We start from the raw sequence: 22842 nt of genomic DNA on the forward strand, positions 1-22842 counted from the left end.
CAAAATTACATACAAGAGGAAGTGAGGGGAAAGGAGGAAAAATATAAGGGGGAGAAATGAATTACAGTAGAGGGGGTAGAGAGAGAAGAGGGGAGGGGAGGGGGGAGGGGGGATAGTAGAGGATAGGAAAGGCAGCAGAATACAACAGACACCAGAATGGCAATATGTAAATCAATGGTTCTGCAACTGATGTGATTCTGCAATCTGTATATGGGGAAAAAATGGGAGCTCATATCCCACTTGAATCAAAGTGTGAAATATGATATATCAAGAACTATGTAATGTTTTGAACAACCTACAATAAAAATTAATTAAAAAAAATAAAAAAAAATAAATTGAAAGCATGAGAGACCGGATACAAGGCTATTGATTTGAAGATGGTGAGGCAACATTAAAAGAAATATTGGAAGCCTGTCATAGTTTAGAATGGCTTCTGACAAACTACTCAATGAGACATTGAAAGCAGATTGTTCTAGGACCTTTAGAAAAAAATGCCAGAAACTTACTTTTAGCCTTTGGAGACTGGGGCAAAGAATCTGAGACACCCATTCAGACCCAAGCCAATACAACTGACAAATAAGAAATTTCGGTTGTTTTAAGAAGCTAAACGTTACACAGCCAAAGAAAACTATTTCAACAAAGTACAAAGATAGCACATATTTCAATAAACTCTATTATAGTTAATTTTAACTGTCTACGATATTAACCAATTTTAAAGATAAAATATATTTAACAAAAATATAATTTTAAAAAGCATTCTTAATGCCAAAAATCTTCTGTCAACATTATGTCTTTAATTTTAAATATTGAAATTTTTTTAATGGAAATTACATTTGTCTTTAAGAAAGTAAATAAAATCTGGTCACATATTACCTTAAAAAAGAAAAAAAAATATCGTCAACAACAACAAATCCCCTCAGTTTGACAAATGATTGGCCTAAATGATTAGAGAAATTTCGTCTGTAGTAATTGGCTAATTTTTTTTATTCTTATTAACTATACCCTAAGACAAAAATTCTAGGAAGAAGAATATTATGTAGTAAAATCTTTTAAAAATGAAAGAAAGAAAAAAGGGATTATTGATATCTTTTTATTTTATTTTTCTGACATTGTTTTTATGAGCTGTTCAGTTGTGGAGAATGTTGATGCTTTTAAAGATGTCTGTGGAATTAAATCTCTAAGGACATAATTGGACACTCTTCCTCATGCTTTTACAGTAAAGTAAGTCTGAAAGTCTTCTAAAGCTGTGTATTGAATTATAAAAACAAAAATGGAATTATAATTGTAGGGAATTTTATAAGAAAATCTCTTCTAAAAAGAATGTAACTTAAAGCATTCTGAGAATATACTATCATTACAGTCACTTAACTTTTTATTTCCTTTCCCATTGTTATAGCTCTGTAGAGATCAGTACCTTAAATGGGTGACTGTTCTCCCAGTTAGCTGACGAGAATTTTTCCCTTAGTTTCTTAGAAACCAGTGAAATGTGTGGAAAGATATAGATGACTCATAAATCACTATTTTCAGTAAAGAGAAAGAAGGCTATTAAAAAAAAAGAAATGTATCTTCAATGTGTTTGTATTAAACTCTGTGAAAGAAGAATTTAAAACAGTAAAAAATATTTTAATTTTTATTCTAGAAAAGTTAATACTCTAATTTCCTGCTTACAAACACATACGTGTGTGTGTATTTGAAAATATAGGTGTGGTGGTATACTCCTGTAATCCCAGTGGCTCAAGAGGCTGAAACTACATGATTGCAAGTTTGAGGCCATTTCATGCAATTTACCAAGACCCTGTCACAAAATTTAAATATATATATATATATATATATATATATATATATATATATATATATATATATATAAAAGGGATGAGAATGTAGTTCAATAGTAAAGTGTCCCTGAGTTAATATTCAGTACACCAAAACAAACAAACAAAACAATTATAAGAACAACAAAAAAGTATGTATTCAAAATGAAAATGAAATTGAACCCCTATGTCTCACCCTGCACAAAACTCAACTCAAAGTGTATCAGGGACTTAGGCATTAGACCAGATACCATGTATCTACTAGAAGAAAATGTAGTTCAAACTTTCCATCATGTCAGCTTGGGGACTGACTTCCTCAAGACTCCTAAAGTACAAGTAAAACCAAGGATAAATAATGAGATGGCCTTAAAAAATTAAAAATAAAAAAGCTTCTTCACATCAAAGGAAGAAATCAAGAACATGAAAGGAGAGACTACAGAATGGGAGAAAATCTTTGCCACCAGTATCTCAGATAGAGCAGAATATACAAAGAACTCAAAAACTTAAGGCCAAAAAAACAAGTAACCCAAACAACAAATGGGCAGAGAAGTTGTGTTTTTTAAATAAATATCCCTTATTATGTAGCAATAAAGATGAATAATGCATTCCTCAGGAAATTTAAGAGTAACAGTGACGAAAGCTGACTAATGAAGGTATCACCGTAGAATAATGTGAGAAATTCTTGGAGAATGATAAACACTATATTAATAGTAGGTGGATAATATTTTATTCTTTTTAAGAATCTGTTTTTCTTTTTCCCCATATTTTTGTTGGTTCATTATAATGGTGCAATTCATTGTTATATCTAGTATACACATTATTTTATTATAGTAAGAATGTAAACTATTAATATCTCAAAAAATAATAATCAGCATTGTATTAAATAGGATGCTTTGCTAAGACAGTATATGCAAATTGTCTTTAAAAATCACTCATGAAAATCAGATATTGATATACTGTTAAATTTTGGGATAACAGCAATACTGTTACAGTTTAGCACATCTGAATTTAACAGTGAGATCAACTGTATTTTCATAACATTTAAAAGGTTAGAATCTATACAACTTTAAATATGACCTATTTTAGGAACTGTGAATAATTACAAAATTTTTTAACCAACCATATTAGTAGAAAATATATAAGAAGAAATAACATAATTTACCTTTCCTTGAAATATAAATGTATTATCAATAAAATTTATCAAGAGTCTATGTGCTTGTGTTTATTTTATTATATTAAAATCCATACCAATGCATTCCATTTCTTTCTGAAAATTTTCTTAAGCAAAAAAATTTCAGGAGGGAATGAAAAGAGAGGCCTAGCACTGCTTCAAGCCATGCCTCTAGTCTCACTTTCTTTTTTATACTGTTCATAATACATAAAATATTCTTATAACCCTACTAAAAATGCAATTAAATTTAGAAACTGTAGCTGCCAAAAGCAAAAAAAAATAAAAATAAAACCAAACATATTTATTAAAGCTTGAGGCACTGCCTTTAACTTTTTTAACAATGCTTTTAGTACTGCATCTGCTTTAAGATTCTTATTATTGAGAGCATTCCTTTTGGAAATAGGATGAACCATTTTTATCACTATCCAGATATCTACTTCCCATTGAGTTTAAAATGTCATCATATTGTTGAATATTCAAAAATATATAAGAAAGAAATGACTTGGCTATAAATATAATATTTCTTTTTATATTTGGGGGCATTTATAATGTTAAATGCTTGCTCCAATTCAAAGATTGCTAACTCAACAATCTAGAGTATGGGAATTATAAAACATTATTCTGTAATAGCAGGCTAGGGAAACATCAGCATATTATGAAGGATGAATCAAAATAAACCTGACATTGTACAGCAGCATGCAGCTTTAATGTTGTAGCATAATGAGAAACAAACCATATATAGACAGGATCGCCCTTCATGCAGTTTAAGAATTATTATTAGTTATGACAGTTTTATTACATGAACCTTGACAGGCAAATGGCCATCCCTTCCTAATAGTTTATTCTCTTATGATTTAGCAAACAATCATATATCAAATAGGTAAATAGAATTTTCAACCCTTATATGAACATTCAATGACAGTAAGCAATATAAATTTGGCCAGTATTTTAAAGTAGGCACAGAGAGGAGTCCATTTTCAATGCCAAATGTAGCTTGGAAATCAAACATGTTCCAGGAGTTTATACTGTAGTTTATATTGAAGCCACAAAGAAAATATAGGTTTAAGAAATTTAAGGGATGTACTAACAGCAAGGACTTTTTAGTGGAAATAATCAAGTAGGCTTATATAGAAGATTATTTTATTATGCTTCTATGTCACTATGCAAATTTCAAAATACAAAACATTAGAGATGTATCACAAGAAACTACGTTCTGAGTAATGTATTGTTACATATCATTATTAACATTATATAATATCTAGTAAAGTAGGATAGATTTGAAATGTAGCCTTGTCTAAAGTATATTTTTCACCAAATTTACAGACCTTGCTATTATACTGGTAGATGATATACATTTTAGATATTTTTTAGTGAAATTTGGAACTATAGAAGTAAATAAATCATTGATTTCCTGAAATGTGTAAGTTAGGAAACTACTTTCCTCAGAATTTCTTGTTTTAAATTTTACACATTTTTTAATTAGCGTAAAAGAATTGTTACTTTGAAATATTCTGACAAATGCCTACAAGTATCAAGAGAAAACCTGTGACCATATGACTACATAGAGTAACATTAATAATCCTAATATAAAATAAAAATTTCATAATTTTGACAAAGCCTTTAGTAATATATTCTAGAACATTATTGTTTGTGCAAAAAAGGAAAAATATAGCAAATACAAAATAATCAGATACTAGAATTCTTCGCATTTAAATGAGTACCAATTTATATTGCAATATAATATAAAAATATGTACATGAATATACAACAAAATTTTATAGTAATATAAATATGATCAGTATTTTAAAGTAGATCCAATAAGGCAAGGTCCAGTTGCAATAAAAATAATATAAAATAAAATTTGGTAAATTACAGTTACTGAGTGACAAAATTATGATACTCCTCTTTATAAAATTGAAGAAAAATTAACATTATGTTATATAAATTATATAAAGAACTTATGAAGTATGCCAAATAAAGAATAGAATCTCTGTTTAATTTTAAATTGATAAAATGCAATTCCTGAAAACTTTTTTTCTGAAAAAGTTTCATGTTCACTGAGGATTCAACTAACTAATGGATTTTTTTTGCTGTGACCAGCTGGGGAAGAGAAAAAAGAAGAATGGAATTTGTTTTCTTTGTGTTCAGTAGGCACACTTGTTTAGATTTCTTCACTGACCAGAGCATCAATGCTAAAATTTTTGCTAATTTATTGCAATCTTCAAATTTATATATAGTATCAAAAAAGTTGTTATTACTATCAACTAGCTAAAAGGTATTAATGAACCTTTTATGTTCCTAGAAAGTTCCTAGAATAATCATTTTCCCCATAGTTTTCACAAAATATAATCATAACAGTTACAAAGAATAAATATAAATAACTTGCTAACTTATCCCCTTTTTCCATCTAAATTTTTGATGAGGGTAATCATTTCTCTTGCTGAATAAACCATGAGAGAAAATATTATGTACAACTTGATTTAATAGTATTAAAATTGTTTTGTCACTTCTTTCTTTGGTTGCATAAACCAGTTTTCTAACTTATTTTTGGTGAGAAATCAGAAGATTCTTGTATAAAAGTCTCCCCCAGTGTGGAAGAACACTAGAGAACACCCATTATTCCATACTATGTGTGATAAATCTTTCTGTTCTGTTATCTTTGTCCTGAATTACTAGTCTTTAAACTTTCAAAGTTTAGTATTTTTTATATCTCCTAGCCCTTGGCAAAGATTTATATGCTTCTCAACTGCCATAATAAATTATATATGCCTTTGTGTGGTTAAAATTAATTTCATTGTTTTTTTTCCTTGCTTTTCTTCCCATGGTTCTTTACAGGAACTGCAGAGACAAGTAATCCAATAGATAATAAATGTTGAAACTTTTATGGTGTTGTCAACCAATAGATAACAAAGAATTCATGGGAGAAATGATTTTGCTTTTTCTTTCAGAAACTTCTTTTTTTGACACAGAGTCAGTGTACAAATTACATTGCAATTGCTCATCATCCATTGACTTTTTACATCAGTTCATATGCCACTAGTCTCACAGGAAAAGATTACATTAGCAAGTTCAAGGCATATTTGCATTGTTGCTTATTTCTACTGACAGCTGTTTTTATGAATTACTAGCATCCCTGTGCTCTTAACGTAGTAACGAAAAACTCATTGTGAACTGTGATTAGATTTACATTATTCTTATTAATTACACAATTCCTAAAATGAACTTTCTAGTTCCCTATTTAAATGTGAGAACTAATGATAGCCTTTCCCTAATAAAATAACCAGTATTGTTTGGACATCTAAAATTGGTGACAAACAGAAAATAGTAAAAGAGGTAATAAAGGTTGGTTTTAGGACAGGTACAGAAACTATTGCCTCTGTGTAAATCACAGCTCTGACTTTTATTAGCTATGTGATCTTGAGCAAGCTATACAAATTTGTTTAAAGAATTTCATTCATTAAATGAAAATTATTAATGTACTTAAGTGATTATAGGGTTGTCATGATATTTTAGAAATTTGCTACATGGAAATATATTAGGAGGTTCATGGCAATGAGTCAGCGTTTTATAAAATTTAATAAAATTTGCTCTTATTTAAAATGTTAATGCAAAATAGCTAAACTAGAACATGCAGTATTGTAAGCACAGTACTTGATGGCAACAATCAAATTTGATGTTAACAATCATTCTAAAATGTAAAAACACACGAGAGTATAAGTTAGGATACTCAGGGAAATTCTCATATAGGAAGAAAGTATGTGAGTCTTGATAACTGTTTTTTTTTTTTTTAAATAAAGAAATCTTATTAACTGGTATAAAAAGGCATGAGCAAACATGAAAAAATTAATAAGAGTACTCTGCCTAAGAGAAAATTTAAATTTAATAAACAATTTTCTAAAGGCAATTCAACTGTCTAAAAAACCAAGAAACAATAATGTTTTAATCATTTGTGGAAAATAAGAAAATTAACTAAGAGAAACTTGCTTGAATAAGGAATGTTGATTTTGAAGTACTGAGAGACAGTTTTGTAAAGATTAAACCTGTCAATTTTTGGAACTAAATTATCCTATGAAAACACATTTTACCAATCCCAGAAGATTAAAAAAATTGAGAGAGTTGTGTAAATATCTGAGTGATAATGTTTGAGGAGAACAAGGATGCTAATAATTTATAGACCTGAGGACAGAAAGATAAATAGTAACAAGACTAACATCAAAACACAAAAGCTCGCTTTATTCCTAACACTTCACAGTTTCCTTCTGTCATCTTAAACACACATTTTTTTTTAAAAATTAACTTTGACAAATATATATGCCTAGTTCACACAAAATTTGGGAGCAGAATATATGTAAAGCACTCTTCTACATAGTGGTTTTATTTATAATGACTTTCTTTCTTTACTCTTTATTTATCCTAAATGATTTTGATAATTTTAAAAGAAAGGTGATCTGAAAACACTAAAAAACATAGATTACTTAATAATTGATAAAAAGAATATTGCAATTTTAATCTCAAGAGACTTTCTACAGTATTTACCATTATCTATAAAGAAAACTAGTATTTGGTACATATATTCACTTGAATCAAAATCTCACATGGTTCATCTTGCTAGTTCTGTGAAAATTTTAATATGTTTTCAAAATATAATTATTCACATAATTTAAAGAATCATATCAAAAGGTTATGATTTGCCATTTCAGAAAGACTGAATTGCAATATTCTTCAAATACTCATTGTTTTTTATATTTCACCTAACTTCAAAACCATGGTTTAAATTATACTATGTATTTATTCCCATTAAACAATCATTGAAGTGATAATACATTACTAATAAAAGCCAAATGGATCTATAAATTCATTTTTTTATTTTAAACATATTCAAATAAAGACATATTGTACGTTAAGATAAATTACATTTAAAATAGAAAATAAATGAGATAATAGTTGACTTGAATAACCTGAAATAATAAATGACAGCTCTAGAATATGTAATTAAAAATAAATATGAAGTTTTTAAATCTTTATTGAAATTTTAGAATATAGTCACATATTTTGTGTCACAGTGTCACCTGGACTCACATAATCCTTTATAGAAATATCCAGGGGCATAATTGGTAATGAAAAATACAACATAGCATGGTTAGTTTCAATAGCTTTAAGATTCAAGAATTTATTTTGCACTCATATTAATGTCTTTTATGAGCACAGTTTTAATCTTTAAGAGACTTATTTATACTGTGACCTTTTCTACTTTTTCAAAATCTTCTCTGCTCTGACACTATTTTAATCATACAAAATATATAAATAGCATGGTGCAGTGTCCCATGCCTATAATGCCAGATACTCAGGAGGCTGAGGCAGGAGGATCACTCAGTTTTTATAATAATGTTTATTCTGTGCAACTTTTATGAGAAGATGAGAATTAATAGGGACATACAGGGACATTGTGTGAAGATTGCCAAAGATCTCCAAAAGACATTTGAAGATACAAGGAGAGTAGTGATAATTACAAGTGTTAAGGGGCACATGTGTAGAGATAAAGAAAGACTAACAGAGTAGTCCCAGTAGAGGTAACTTCATGCATTTTTTGAAGCATTGAGGGAGGACAAAAAAAGAAATAGGTGAAGTTCCATGTTTGCATGTGTAAGCACAACATAGGATGAATTTCAACAGCTTTTTCTCTTTCATGGAAGCCATTGTTCTTTCCTTCTTATCAACACACACATTGAGTGTGGTTTCCTCATTTCTGTTTCTTTAGAGTCATCTAAATGGTGATTCTTACAAAAACAAAGAACTAAAAATTATTAACCTTGGACTAGCATTGAGATAATCATTATAAAGGGGTAGAAAAAATAACAGCCAAATAAACTCTAAAATAAAAGAAATGTAAAGCTTATGTTGGAGAAGTTGTAGAGAGACAAAATATCAAGATCACTATCACTTAGGAAAAACTAAGGGAACAAAGGTTAGAGATAAAAGACAGGAAACACAGTGTTTGAAAGCACAGGGTTATGATAAGAGTTGTTTATTTATTCATTTACTTATAAGATTAGTCCTGAAAATGAAGAGTGTCAGAAAAACCAAAAGAAAAAATATCTATTAGGTGTTAAAAACTCTAGGAGTAAGTTTGTAAAAATTTGATATCGTGGTTTTGTATATGTATGATTATTCTTTTTATATATGCTTTAGAATTCAATGTTATCTTGTTTTAAAATATGCTAAGTATATATGATCTTAAAACAATGAACAATTTTTAAAAAGTTACCATTGTCCAAATCATCCCAGATTCTAATGTTAGCAGTATTTTTAAATGTCTTTTATGTTTTGGCAAGCATATGAAGTATAATATATAAAACTGAATTGATTTTTAAATATTTTTTTGTAATGTAGTGCAGCAAAATATGCTTTTGTGTTTCTTTCATTTATGACAACTAAAGAACAGTAAGATTTTGAAAGATAGTATAATAAATGAAAAAATGCTGAAAATTATTTTTCTTTTTCTAGTTTATTTTATGATTTATTTTTTGTAGTATAGGGGGATTGAACCCAGTAGTGTTCTACCACTAAGCCAAATATTCAACATTTTTTAATTTTTAAGATAGGATCTCCTTAATTTGCATATGCTAATTTTGGGACTTGAGGCCCTCCTGCCTCAGCCTCCCAGTAGCTGGAATTACAGATCTGTATCACCAAGCCTGAGTATTTATAGCCTTTAAATAAATTTGTATAACTGTCAAAGTTAAGAGAATTTTTTAAAAAGTATAAAGGTCAGAGTTTAAATAAGCGTCTTAACATCTCAAACTATGCCTGCAAAAGAAAATGATCATGGTCAACCAATCCTTAAGTCTTACTATAGCTATTGCAACTAACCATGTTATTGCTAATTTTTAATTAGCAAGTTTATGCATTCAGATATTTTTAAGATTTTCTAAATGTTGCTTGGCTTCATTTTTTTTCAAATTAATAGAAATGGGCCCCAATCACATAAATACCAAAATTCTCAATCTAGTATTTAAGGTTTTACATAACTGTAATGTGTGTATACCATCATAAAATAAGCCATAGTTTTCTTTTAAGGTGATTATTTATACACATAATGTTTTTAGTCCCCCTTTTTGACCCTGTGACCAAAATAGCTAAGAAGAACAATTTTATAGGAGGAAAAGTTTATTCCAGGTTCACAGTTTCAGAGGTTTTAGTCTACAGACAGCTGTTTCCATTGCTCTTGGCTCAAGAAAAGCATTTCAGGACATGGCCATGAGAAAGCCGAGTAAGAGAGCTCCATTACTCTTCCTCCAGCCAGACCCTACCTGCCTACAGTAACCACCCAGCTAATTAGGGGATAAATGCACTGATTAGCTTAAAACTCTCATATCCTAATAAACTTTCATAAATTTCTCCTGTAAACTTTCATAAATTGTCTCACAAGAGCTTTTGGGGGACACCTAATACTTAAACCATAAAAAGTAGATTAAACTTAGATGTCATTTTTAGACAATAAATATACTTATTACCTTGTCATAATTTTTGCAGTGCAATCATTTTGTTATATCTTTTGATCTTTCAGTTTAAAAAGAAGTCATTTTCAAATGTCTTCTCATTTCTACAATCCAAGATCAATTTATTTTTTAATGTCTTTTTGATTTTATCTTAAAAATATTTTGTTAGCTAATTATAGTTGTGCATAATAGTAGGGTTTATTTTGACATGCTCCTTCATGCACGGAATACAATTTGTTCCATTTCAGTCTCCAGGACTTTCTTTTTTCCTTCTCTTCTTTCTTTCTCTATTCCCCTTCATCTAATCTATTGGTCTTCCTTATATTTGATTGATTTTAAGTTGGTGTTTTAGAATATACATAAGAGTGAAATTCACTGTGGTAAATTCATATATGTACATAGCATAATTTGGTTAATGTTATTCCTCAGTTTCTCCTTTTTTTGCAATCTTCATCCCTACCCCCTTCTTCTACTCCATGTATCCCCCTTCTAGTGTCTTATTTTGCTTCCATATTTTATTATGGTTTCCAAACATGGAAGAAAACATTTAACTCTTGAGTTTCTGACTTGGGTTTGCTTCACTTAACATGATATTCTCCAGTTACATCCATTTACCAGCAAATGCCATAATTTCATTCTTTTTTATTGCTAAGTAAAATTCCATTCTGTATATATGCCACTTTTTCTTTTATCCATTCTTATGTTGATAGGCACCTGGGCTGAATTCATAAGTTCACTATTGTGAATTGTGCTCCCATGAACATTAATGTGTCTCTAACACTTTATACTCTGATTTTATTTATTTTGGTAAAAACCAAGGAGTGGGATGACTGGGTCAAAAGAAGAGTTCCATTCCCCATTTGTCAAGGAATTCTAATACTGCTTTTCAAAGTGGTACTAATTTGTAGTCCTATCTATCAACAATGTCACAGTGTACCTTTACTCCACTATTCCTTATTATTTGTGTTCCTTATGATTGCCATTGTAATTGAGTGAGATGAAATCTCAGTATAGTTTTGATTTGCATTTCCATGATTGCTACAGGGAGTGAACATTTTTTTTTTCATATATTTGTTGGCCATAGGTAATTCTTCTTTAAAAAAAAAAATGTTTAGTTCTTTTGCCCATTTATTGATCCAGTTACTTGTTTTTGCCTGTTGGGGCCTATGTTTACCACAGAGCTACAAATGTATGAAAAAACAGTCTTGTGATTCTGATCTTGTGGAATTTCCGTGTATGTGGCAAACTGAAATGAGGAAATGATTTACACATACATGCCTGAACTGTCCCAAGATATGGCTCCCGCAAACACAAAGAATATCCCCCCAGCAACAGGGCCACATATATCTCTGATTGGCTCCTGCCTTTGCCCACCCCTTCTCTTCTTTCTTCCACTATATAAGTCCTCCCCATCTGCAATAAAGTGCAGTTGCTGCATCATCTTGGCTGACTCAACTCCGGACTTGGTGTGATTTTTGCCAGGCTGGGTGGCTGGCCGGGTCGTGGACACTTACCCTCTGGCTCCCCCCAGACACTACCCGGTCTAGCGATTCTCCGCAACCCCTGCCGGAGGGCGGTTTCGACATTTGCCATTAAGATTTTTGAGTTATCTATATATTCTGGAAAATAATCCCCCATTGGAGGAGTAGCTGACAAAGATTTCTGGCATAATTCGTAGGTCATTGATCCACTTTGAATAGACTTCTGGGGAGGGTGAAAGATAAGGATATAGTTTCATTTTCCTAGAACATATAGATACCTTCTTTTCCTAGCATCATTTGATAACAAGGATATCTTTTCTCCAATATATGATTTTGGCACCTTTGTCAAGTATCACTGTATTTATGTGGTTCTGTCCATTTTTCTTCTATTCTATTCTATTGGTATTTAGTTTCAATCTCATTACAATGCTGTGCTATTTTCTTTTTTTAAATTTTTGTCTCTTTTTTAAATTATCAGTACTTGCCTCCTCAAGAATTTAAAATTATGTAAGAATTTTTTAAAGAATTCTATTTCTTTCCATATATGTTTCCCATATATTGTTTCAATTCTAAATTCTAAACAGTTGTTCCCCAAAATGTTTACAATTTTTTGTTACATTGGTTATATAAGCCTTTTTTGAAGGCTAATGACAATCTTCTACCTTCTCTGAAGTAGTCATTATTCCTGAGATGATGCTATATTTACAGAAAGTATTCTATATTTTTCTTAAAAGAAAATAATGAAATGTCATTTTTTTCTTTTCAATATTATTAAATGGCTTAATACATTTAATTGTCAACTTCAAGATTATTTTTACAAAAGAAGCATTGTTCAAGAAAGTCCCAATTTTTTTAAGTGCTCTCTAGCAAAACTAATATGAAATAAACACCATAAGTTAACCCCAGTGATTTTTGTCATTATGATTGAAATTATAATCAATGATAGTAAATACACCATTTTTTTTGGGGGGGGATACTTAAAACAGAAGAAAGTAGGCATGTGTTGCAGTAGTTGTAAAATGTCTGTATTTTACATTTAATTTTTTTTCTGCAAAATAAAAGTGCTCAAAAAATAAAGTGAGTAAAAAACATGGTTCCCAGTAATTACAGACATTTTTACAATGTTTAACGATTACAATAAATTTCATTAAAAAGATATAAAAACAAAAATCTACAAAAAGTATACCAAATATAAATATTTTAAGTAAATTGTAATGAACCCTGTTCAGAAAGTAATCATAGTTATTAATGACATTCATAGGTAAATGGATGGCATTGGAGAAGATAATGCTAAGTGGAGTTAGCCAATCTCCAAAAAACAAATGCTGAATATTTTCTCTGATATAAGAAGGCTGATTCATAACAGGGTAGGCAGGGGAAGCATGGGAGGAATAGACAACTCTAGATAGGGCAGGGGGAGCGGAGAGAAAAAGGAGTGGGCATGGGGTTAGCAAGGATGGTGGAATGTGATGGACATCATTATCCAAAGTACAAGCATGAAGACATGAATTGGTGTAAACATATTTTATATACAACCAGAGATATGAAAAAATGTGCTGTATATGTGTAATAAGACAATAGACACTAGTATTGCTATATATATATACATATATAGCGATAATATATATATATATATATAGCCATATAACCAATGTGATCCTGCAACCTGTAAGCATGGAAAAATGAGAATTCATACCCCATTTGAATCAAATGTATGACATGTCAAGATCATTGTATTGTCATGAGCAACTAATAAAAAATTTTAAAAAAATTTTAAAAAAAGAGTTGTAATGCATTCTGCTGTCATTTATTTTTAAAAAATTAATTTAAAAAATACCTCTAATACACAAATTAAAGAATAACAAATACAAAAATAAAATTAAGTAATAAAATATGCATGTTTCTATTAAGAATTTCTATGTGGAAAAAATTTGACCAGTATAAATAATGGAATAAAATATTTGCTTATATAAATACTTTACGTCAATTAATGACTTTTATTCTTTTAGGATAAAATAAATTTAAATGATGAAAAGAAATAATTTATGATAAAGTAAAATGGGTGAAATAAATAAAATAATACTAATAAACAAAAATATATTGCTGAAGAATAAAGCACAAATTTGTGTTAAACGTGAAAATATTTACAGTGAAGAAGAATTAACTCTTAGTTCCCTGCGAAAATATGATTTCTATAACTCTTACTATCACAATATTTAACTTATTCTTATACATAAATTAGAGATATTTTGAAAAAAATTAATACATATTCTAAATTATATCTAGAACTTACATATTTTATGAAACTTTTGTTTAACATCATGAATAGTAGCTCTTTGTGTCACCTGAAAAAGGAAAAGAGAAAACATAAGAAAAAGTGTTAATTTTTTTCTATACATTTAAGAAGGAAATATATTTTAATATGAATAGGGAATAATTTTTTTTATAAAGTAAGCATATTTAGTTTGTTTAGCTTTTAATTACTGCTAATTTGCCATCTTGATACATTACAAATAATAACATATCTTTTAAAAATTATATTTATGGATGTCAATAATTATTTTATGAGTTTAGTCAAAGATTTATCTCTAAAACATATTTTGCAATTTTCTCTGTCCTAAACATCCAGTTTCTGTCTTCAAAACTCATGAAATTTGCAATTAAAAATATGACATAATGCACAAGGAAGTATAAGAACATGAAATTGATTTATATAGCATAGAAGGAAATGTTTATGTCAGATTTAGCATGTGAAAAATCACCTTTAGAAGCCCCATGTTTATTTTACTAAAATCTCCAGCTAAATATTTGAAAGGTCCATTAAAATACATTCAAGGCATGGTATTTGGATCCTTTAACTGAATAATGGTTTGACCAAATTTTTTGTCTTAATTTACTAAAACTACCTCTTTAAAGTATAAAAATGAATAAAAGAAAATTTACTCATCTAAATTACAAAGTTCTTGAAGATGATATTGCAATAAAATGGATGAAGCCATCATAGTGGTTTTTGACTTTTGGGCTTTATTCTTATCAATCTCTCAAATTGGAATTTACATCCTCCAGCTCTGATTATTTTCATTTGAACACTTAATAAAATATATATCTTTTCTCTGAATATGAATAGAAGCTTGATGAAATATATGAAAATTATACAAGCATGCATTTTACTTATTTGTGCTACATTAAGATAGCCTTAACTCTATTATGGAAGAGTTAAGTGAAAAATGCATAGTCAAGCATATAATAATTGACCAGGCAATTCTTATTTATTATTATTATTAATTTTATTCTAATAATGAATAAATAAATAAAAATTATCATATTCTTTGGCTTAATAAGACTACAAAGATTCAGCAAATTGTGAGAATTATTTTTTATTTATTTAATTATGTGGTTAATTTATAAGAAAATTTATAAGAAAATTGTAAGATTTAAGCCTTAGGCAATGATATTAATTCTCATTTATGTGAAAAATTTTGTAAGTATAAAAATTTTTGATATTTTATATCATTACTCTTCTCTAAAACATTTTACGAAATATTAGAAAACTAGTTTATAGAGAATGTAATATACATTTATATTTTTTGCACTTTGTATTTAATTGCAATTTTTATGATTGACATCTAATACTTATTTTTTTAAAAACTTGACTTATTTTAATAGACTCCATTGTTTTATCTCAGTTATTTATTCACTCATCACTTTTATGTTACTTCTTCTAAGAGGGTAGCCTAAAACCTGTGTTATTCCTAGAGTAACAAATATTTGCCCATCAGTTTTTTCAAGGGCTCCCAGATTTTGAAAACATTTGATGAGCAACAACCTCTCAATAAGGATTTAGTGTGTGTTCCTTTGGCACCTTATGAGGGTAACTTATTTTATATTTGTTCAACCTATAAGGATCTTGAGGACAATGAGCTGCTGTGACTGTAAATTGTGTGCCAACAGTTAGTATTCTGCAAAGCACATAATGAAATTTTAGCTTTTGTAAAAGTAAACAATGAATTTATGTAAATTCATGTGAAAAGAGTATAAGAATTCACATTCATTAATCAGATTAGCAATATCTTTCTTAAATGGAATACTATGCTATTTTTTATATCATAATAATTTGAATGACAATCTTTTAATTCTATATAGGACTTTTTTCCCCCCTTCAAAGCTGCACTCATTTAAGCTAAGATTATGTTTTCCTGAAAGAAACCTACATGTTGAATGGGATTGTATTAAAACTTCCAACAAAATTTTTCTTAAATTTCATGTCAGAAAAGTTCTGATCTGAATGAGTTTTTGAGATCTGCCCTTTCTACAGTGCTTTTAGACAAAAACTTAAGAAAAAATTAACCACTAATTGATTCAGACATCTACTCAATTAGCCACAAGACTGTGCTTATCTGCCCTTTCAGTCCTTTAGTTGTACTCAGAACACAAAGAGAGGATGATAATTAACAGAGCACATAAGACCTTTTGATTGTTAAATTGATGTCCCAGTGGCTTCATCAGGGAGTTTATTCATAATAACTTCTATTTTGTAGCCAGTTTTTAGCATCGTAAAAAGGACAAATTATCATCACAGTAATTTATTCATTTTCATAAATCACAACTAATTGCACAAATGGGAAAAATAAGTATTTCTGCATTGGCCACCCCCAAACTCTCTTTATTAATGTTAATTTTTCATCAGAGAAAATTGAAACATAAAATAGTAAATAGAAAGGTAAATGGTACTTGTTAGTTGACCCCAAAATTCACTTTTAAATTTTAACTGATTATAGTTGACATTTGGTGCATTATTACTTTATCTCATATTTCATTTCATGGACACGAAAAAGCTTTTTCACATTCAAAATAAAGTTCTGTTTTAGAGAAAAATTGTCTTGTATTTAGAGCAGGAAGGACCTCCTGACCCTCCTACCAAGGTTTCCCACCTAATAACACTGAATAAAAGCTGCTTTCAAAAAAAAAGAAAAAAGAAAAGAAAAAATGTTTTCCACCAAAGACCAGATCCAGGAGCTCCTGATTCTTCCTCAATGCTGTCCTGCAACTCCTGCCAGGATATGACTAAGACAAAATTTCCTGGAGTGGCAGCAGTGAGTGTCTTGACCATCTTTTGTGAGTCAAGAGTCTAGTTCAGACTGAATTGATGCATGTGTGCAAATCACCACTTCAAGTGAAAACCGTAGTGCCAGATCAAATAGCTGACAAAATGTGTGCAAAAATTCTGAGATTATACACATCAAGTGACTGTCAGTCTGCATGAACCCACTTCTTTGGCTTTATAATCTTTACTCCTTGTGCATTGGGAAAGCCAATCAGGAACACTTGACCTGGACATTATTTCCCTTATGCTCAAGCATAAACTCCAATAAAATCTCATTTGGTTGCTATTGCTTGTCTCTCCTTGATTTTTATCTCAAAATTGATCAAATTAATCAAAGACTTTGCTGGTAACAGTAAGAGTGGTACTGTTAAGAGCTAAGATTCCACAATGCTCAGGGCTGGCAATGGTGCTACCTACCACTTCTTTGTAAAAGTTTGGACCACTTTCTTAAACTTCTAAAATTAAGTGATAACTCCAAAATGCTATTGATTCTGCTTAGAGGAATGACAATTAAGTAATATGAAAAACAATAACTATTAGAAATTCATTTGGAAGAGTAATTATAATATGTAAACCAGAAACTGATAGTAAACATAGTGAAGAAAAATGTCTACAAAAACAGAGAAAGAACAGATGGAAAGATAAATTCCATATAAATTATTACATACAGAGCTATGAAAATATAACTAAAAATACTTAGTGTAGGGTAGAAAACACACTGTTCAAATTTTATACACACAAACACACAAAAATATGTGAAATCATAAAATGTGTCATCAATTTCCCTAATGATTCAGGTAACCCCCATTCTAACATACACAGCATCATTTGGGAAAAGACATCAGTTTTCTAAAAAGTAGAACATACCTACTTCTTTAAACATCAAATATTTTCAATTCACCCAAACTGAAAACTCTTCTCACTCTAATATATTTCTTATTTTACTTTGTGGATAAAGGTTATTTAAGTGGTTTGGGGAAAATTGAAGAACTGTTGCAAATTGATGAATTTTAGTAAATATTTGTTCTAATCCTCATCCCATTTTTTTCAGGAAGAGATGCTTGCTGTTGCTGGACTTGTCATTTTGACTTACTTTAACTAGTGGAATGTGGACAGTAGATACAGTATTTCCATTTTAAGCCTTAGTACTTGAAGGGCATTGTACGTTTTTACATACATATCTGGAAGCAATTCACTTCTACCAAGATGAGTATTTACTCCCAAAGCTGCTGGTTTTTATTTCTTGAACTTGTTCCTGCACTTATCTACTATGGATCTCACATCTTTCTTAGAAACCAGATTATTAAAAACTAAGCAAATAAGTTAATAGATTTTGAATGAAGAATCAGGATATCTTATATGGTTATAGTGAATTAATTTTAGCATATTAATTTTTGAATAAATATGTTTTTCCAGAGAGCCCTAGCTTACTTTTACAGATTTATAATTATTGAAATATTTGTTATCCCTATCTAGACACGCCTCCTAGATGGAGTACTTTTTTATCTTTACTGTGTTGAACTCAGGCATAGTCATATGACTTGATTGTCCTGTGAAATGTGACAGGAAGTTACACATTATCATCTAGGTGGAAACTTCTAGAGGCAGCATGGAAGTTTACTACCACTCTGCTCATTTTTTTGGAAAGTTACAAGAACTGCTTAACGAATTTGATTCTAAAACAAAGAGAGCTCAGCACAAGGCCATAGTTCATCCAGATTGGGCATATCACTTGAGAGAGCATTAAACATTGGTTGTAAAACATTATTGATTATTCGAAATCATTTATGAGAGTAAGCTGAAAGATACTCTTATTTATTATATATTTATATATTATAAAATGCTAAGATTTTTTTAGATATATGCAAACTCAGATCCTACAACCCTGAGAAATACAGATTTAAAATAAATTTTGAAACCAAATTTTAAAAGGTCACTTCAAACTTTGAAGTTATAGTCTTGTGTTTTTTACCTACCTCAAGATTTATGTTACAATTTTTAAAGTACAGACAATATGAAAGGAGCTCCCGGCAAAAATAATTAGAGAGGAAAATAAACTTTGGAGAGTTCATATTATTAATGGACTGCTTGACATCAAACCACAAAGACAGAGGCTACAATTATTTCTGCCTCATTGACTCAGTGTTCTCATAAATGCTATTATACATTGTCAGCCACTGAAAGTGATCATGTAACTTTCCAAATTTAACTGTGCGTATTGCATGTTCACAAAAGAATTCATTCTGAACACTTAAATTCAGAGTATTTTTCATCTTAAAGAACAATGAACATTTAGCTTTTAGTGTGTTTAAAATTTTGAAAAAATGCTTGAAGATTAACTGATATATGAAGCTCTATCACATTCATTATATCACCTTTGTTATCCTGTGTAAAAATAAGTTATTTATGTATAAGGAGGATATTATTAATGCCATATCCTTAATATAATATTCCAAAATGTATACTCTTAATGGCAAGTTGTTTTTATACCTGTAAACTTATTTCTACAGTTGGATATTTAACATGTCTGCATGGATGTCTCAACTAAGTTCAAATTAAACAGAACTAAATGCAATATGTGTTTGACCAAGAACTGCTTCCACTCTATTAATGACATCAATAGTCACAAAATTTTTCAAGCCAAATCATCATCATAGCTGAACTTCATTTTCTAAGAAATTTCATAATTCTATTGATTCAACTTCATATATCTAAAATCAGATCTCTTATTCTGTTTTTTTTTTTTTTTTACACTGAATGTTACCTGCTAGAGCCAGAAATGGTTGCACATGCCTTTTATTCCAGCAACTCTGTAGGCTGAAGTAAACTGATCATAAGTTTGAGGCCAGCATCAGCAACTTAGTGAAGCCCTCCATAGCTTCTTATCTCAAAATAAAAAGGGCTGAGGATGTAGCTCAGTGTTAAAGTGGATTAAATCTCTAGTATACACACACACACACACACACACACACACTTGCTAAAATCTTAGTATACATTAGGCACTCACTAAATATTCATTAAAGAGTTAAAAATCCAATGGTTAGATTATCTAATATAATCAATTTGTAACTGCCCTACATGAACAATAACGTTGTAATTCTGACATAGAGTTTTAAATGATGTTTGACATTGACATGTATACAAAGAATTAAGCAGAAGTATTTGACAATGACACAGAAAAACTTCTTAATCCTTTTTCTTTGTTATGGATGGTTCTGATGATTAAACAATCTTTAATGATGAACTGACAAAATCATGAAAGCAATTTTAATTTCAGTTTAATTTTGTGTACCTGTTAGAATAGTCCAGATTGTGCTGCAAAACTCAGTGGTTTAAAGTAGCCAGTGGTTATTTTCCATACACATGAGACATGTACTCCCAGGATTAGTTAGTAGTATATCCTTCTGCATTTATCAGTGGCATCTGACAAAGCAGTTATCATCTACAACATTGTTTCAAGGGCAGACACTTTTAGAAAGGTTTAGAATAAGTTTAATTGTTAAAGCTTCCCTGTGTTAATAAATGTATGTCTTCAACCTGCATTTCACAGCACAAAAAAAAATTACTTCAGTGAGATAGGCAAGTTTACTCCTAGCATGCTCCTACATGACAACCAATCAAAAAACACCTTAATAAGACTATTAATATTTACAGAGTTCTCTCTTCTGATCATCAAATATTTGGTACAATATTCTTTATATTTTCAAAATACATTCTCCATATTCTTGTGGAAGTATTGTAAACTTCCTTCTGATCATGAAATCAAGCTCAAATTTCAGAGTCTTTGAATTATCTGATCCAGAGTTCTCTTCCTACTCTTTCATGTTTAGGAGTCAACAATGATTTGAGTATTTAAAAAGTCACAGCTCTTTTTAGTCCAGACTAATATATATATTTTTGACAGTAGGCTCAAACTCTTTTTGTTTGTCTGTTTGACAGCACTTGTGCTATTATGTGAACTCATTTCTTCTAGAACCCATTGCTAAAGGCATACAATAGCAAACCACTGGCAGTGTTAATTTATCCCTACCCATTTTTCTAGATCAGCAAATTCACTAGTTTTGTACTATAATCCATAAGTTAATTTAGGCAACAGTTTTAGCAATTATTTTACAATTATATCACCAGAGATTTTATATTTACAGTTTCTGATGATTCCCTCACTCTGTCAAAAAATGATTAAGCTATTGTTGCATTATTTAAATATTACCCCATCACACCATTCCTTGTATGAAGTGGTGCACGTGTCAGCATCATATAGGTTATGCTTGACTGACAGACAAACCAAGATATATTAGAATCTCAAAATAATAAAATTAGATTTGTTGATCATGATAGATATTCATCACAAGATTATTCTTTTCCCAGTATCTAAGTCTAGGACTTTAACTGCAAATGTGACCATGACCTATGGGACCACTTATATTAAAAATAGAAGAAAAATCATTCCAATTTTTTGCTTAACTCAAATTTGTGGCAAAAAAAATTAATAAATCTTATCATTACAGAAATTTCCAGTGAGAAACATTTTAAACATAATTATATATAATTTTTAAATTCCTCTAGTAAGAGAGATTGTTATCTATTTATGCCAACTTCATGAGGATATTAAAAATAGAAAAAGGGGTGAGAGTATTTCAGTTTTTTTGAGAAATATTGGCTATAAGTTTCCTATTTTTCTGTGTTTTTTAATTCTGACATCTTACAGAAAATATCAATAAATATAATAAAGTTAGAATATGTATTGTTAGAGTATCAAACACCATTTGTATCTGGAAGTCACAAATTAAAATATGAATTATTAAAAGTATTCACAGAGAAATATTTTAATTATATTAAGTTTGACTTACATTTTAATTCTTTTTTAAATGTAACTATGTACAAATTCTTTAAGCTTTTCTTTGACTAAGTTTAATCCCAAAATTAGTAGATAAAGCCATGAAAGACTGCTAAGAAGTCTTGGAATTTTATTTTATTTTTATCCTATAAGGAATTCCAATAAAATATATTGGATCAGTAAAATATGATAAAATAGTCATGTTTTATTGATTTTTGTTAAAAAAAAGCACAGTGGTGTTACATTAAAAATGGTGGGTTCCTTTTCTTGTGGGAAGCAAATATAAGTGACCAAATATTATGATGTGAAAGTAGATTTTTTATCATTGTGTAGAATAGGTAATACCATATGCATTTCCAAATTCTATTATTATGCAACAAAATGTTCCAAAAAAAATTAAAAATACTTGTATTTGGACACAATACCTTTTTATTTATTTATTTATTTATTTATTTATTTATTTTAAATGTGGTGCTTAGATTTGAACCAAGCATCTCACATGTGCTAGGCAAGCACTCTACCACTGAGCCACAACCTCAGCCCCCAAGATAATTTTAAATGCAAAAGAAGTAAAAGTGTTATCAATAAATACATCAGAAAACAAAGACAAAAAGAATTATACTGATAAGGGATTTTATTTCTGCTCCGCTAGTCATAGGTTTCTTGGTAGAAAAATAATAGACTTTTAAAGAAACTGAGTGTTTTTGAATACTATAAGTTAGACAACTTCAATGCTTTATATATATATATATAATGCTATTTTCTGTCACTTCAATAGAAATTAGAATTTTTAATTACAGAAGTAAATTTTCTAGCTAGTTTTGTGTTATATATAAAATGCTTATTTCATTCTTGTCACATTTTTTAAAATTACTATGTGGAGACATAAAATTGGGGAATCATTAATAAAATTGCTAACAGTAATGATTAACATCATTG

General features: G+C 29.6%; 1 protein-coding gene across 1 annotated transcript in view; it reads right to left on the reverse strand.

Annotated features, from left to right (window-relative positions):
• Positions 1-22842, reverse strand: part of Tecrl (trans-2,3-enoyl-CoA reductase like) — an 84048-nt gene that overhangs the window by 49601 nt on the left and 11605 nt on the right. Inside the window, exon 2 of the mRNA XM_076864754.2 lies at positions 14256-14307. Within this exon, the coding sequence (XP_076720869.2) occupies positions 14256-14307 (52 nt within the window). The remainder of the gene's footprint in view (positions 1-14255; positions 14308-22842) is intronic.

This window comes from Callospermophilus lateralis, chromosome 8 (genome assembly GCF_048772815.1).
Source record: "Callospermophilus lateralis isolate mCalLat2 chromosome 8, mCalLat2.hap1, whole genome shotgun sequence".
In the NCBI taxonomy this organism is placed as follows: domain Eukaryota; kingdom Metazoa; phylum Chordata; class Mammalia; order Rodentia; family Sciuridae; genus Callospermophilus; species Callospermophilus lateralis.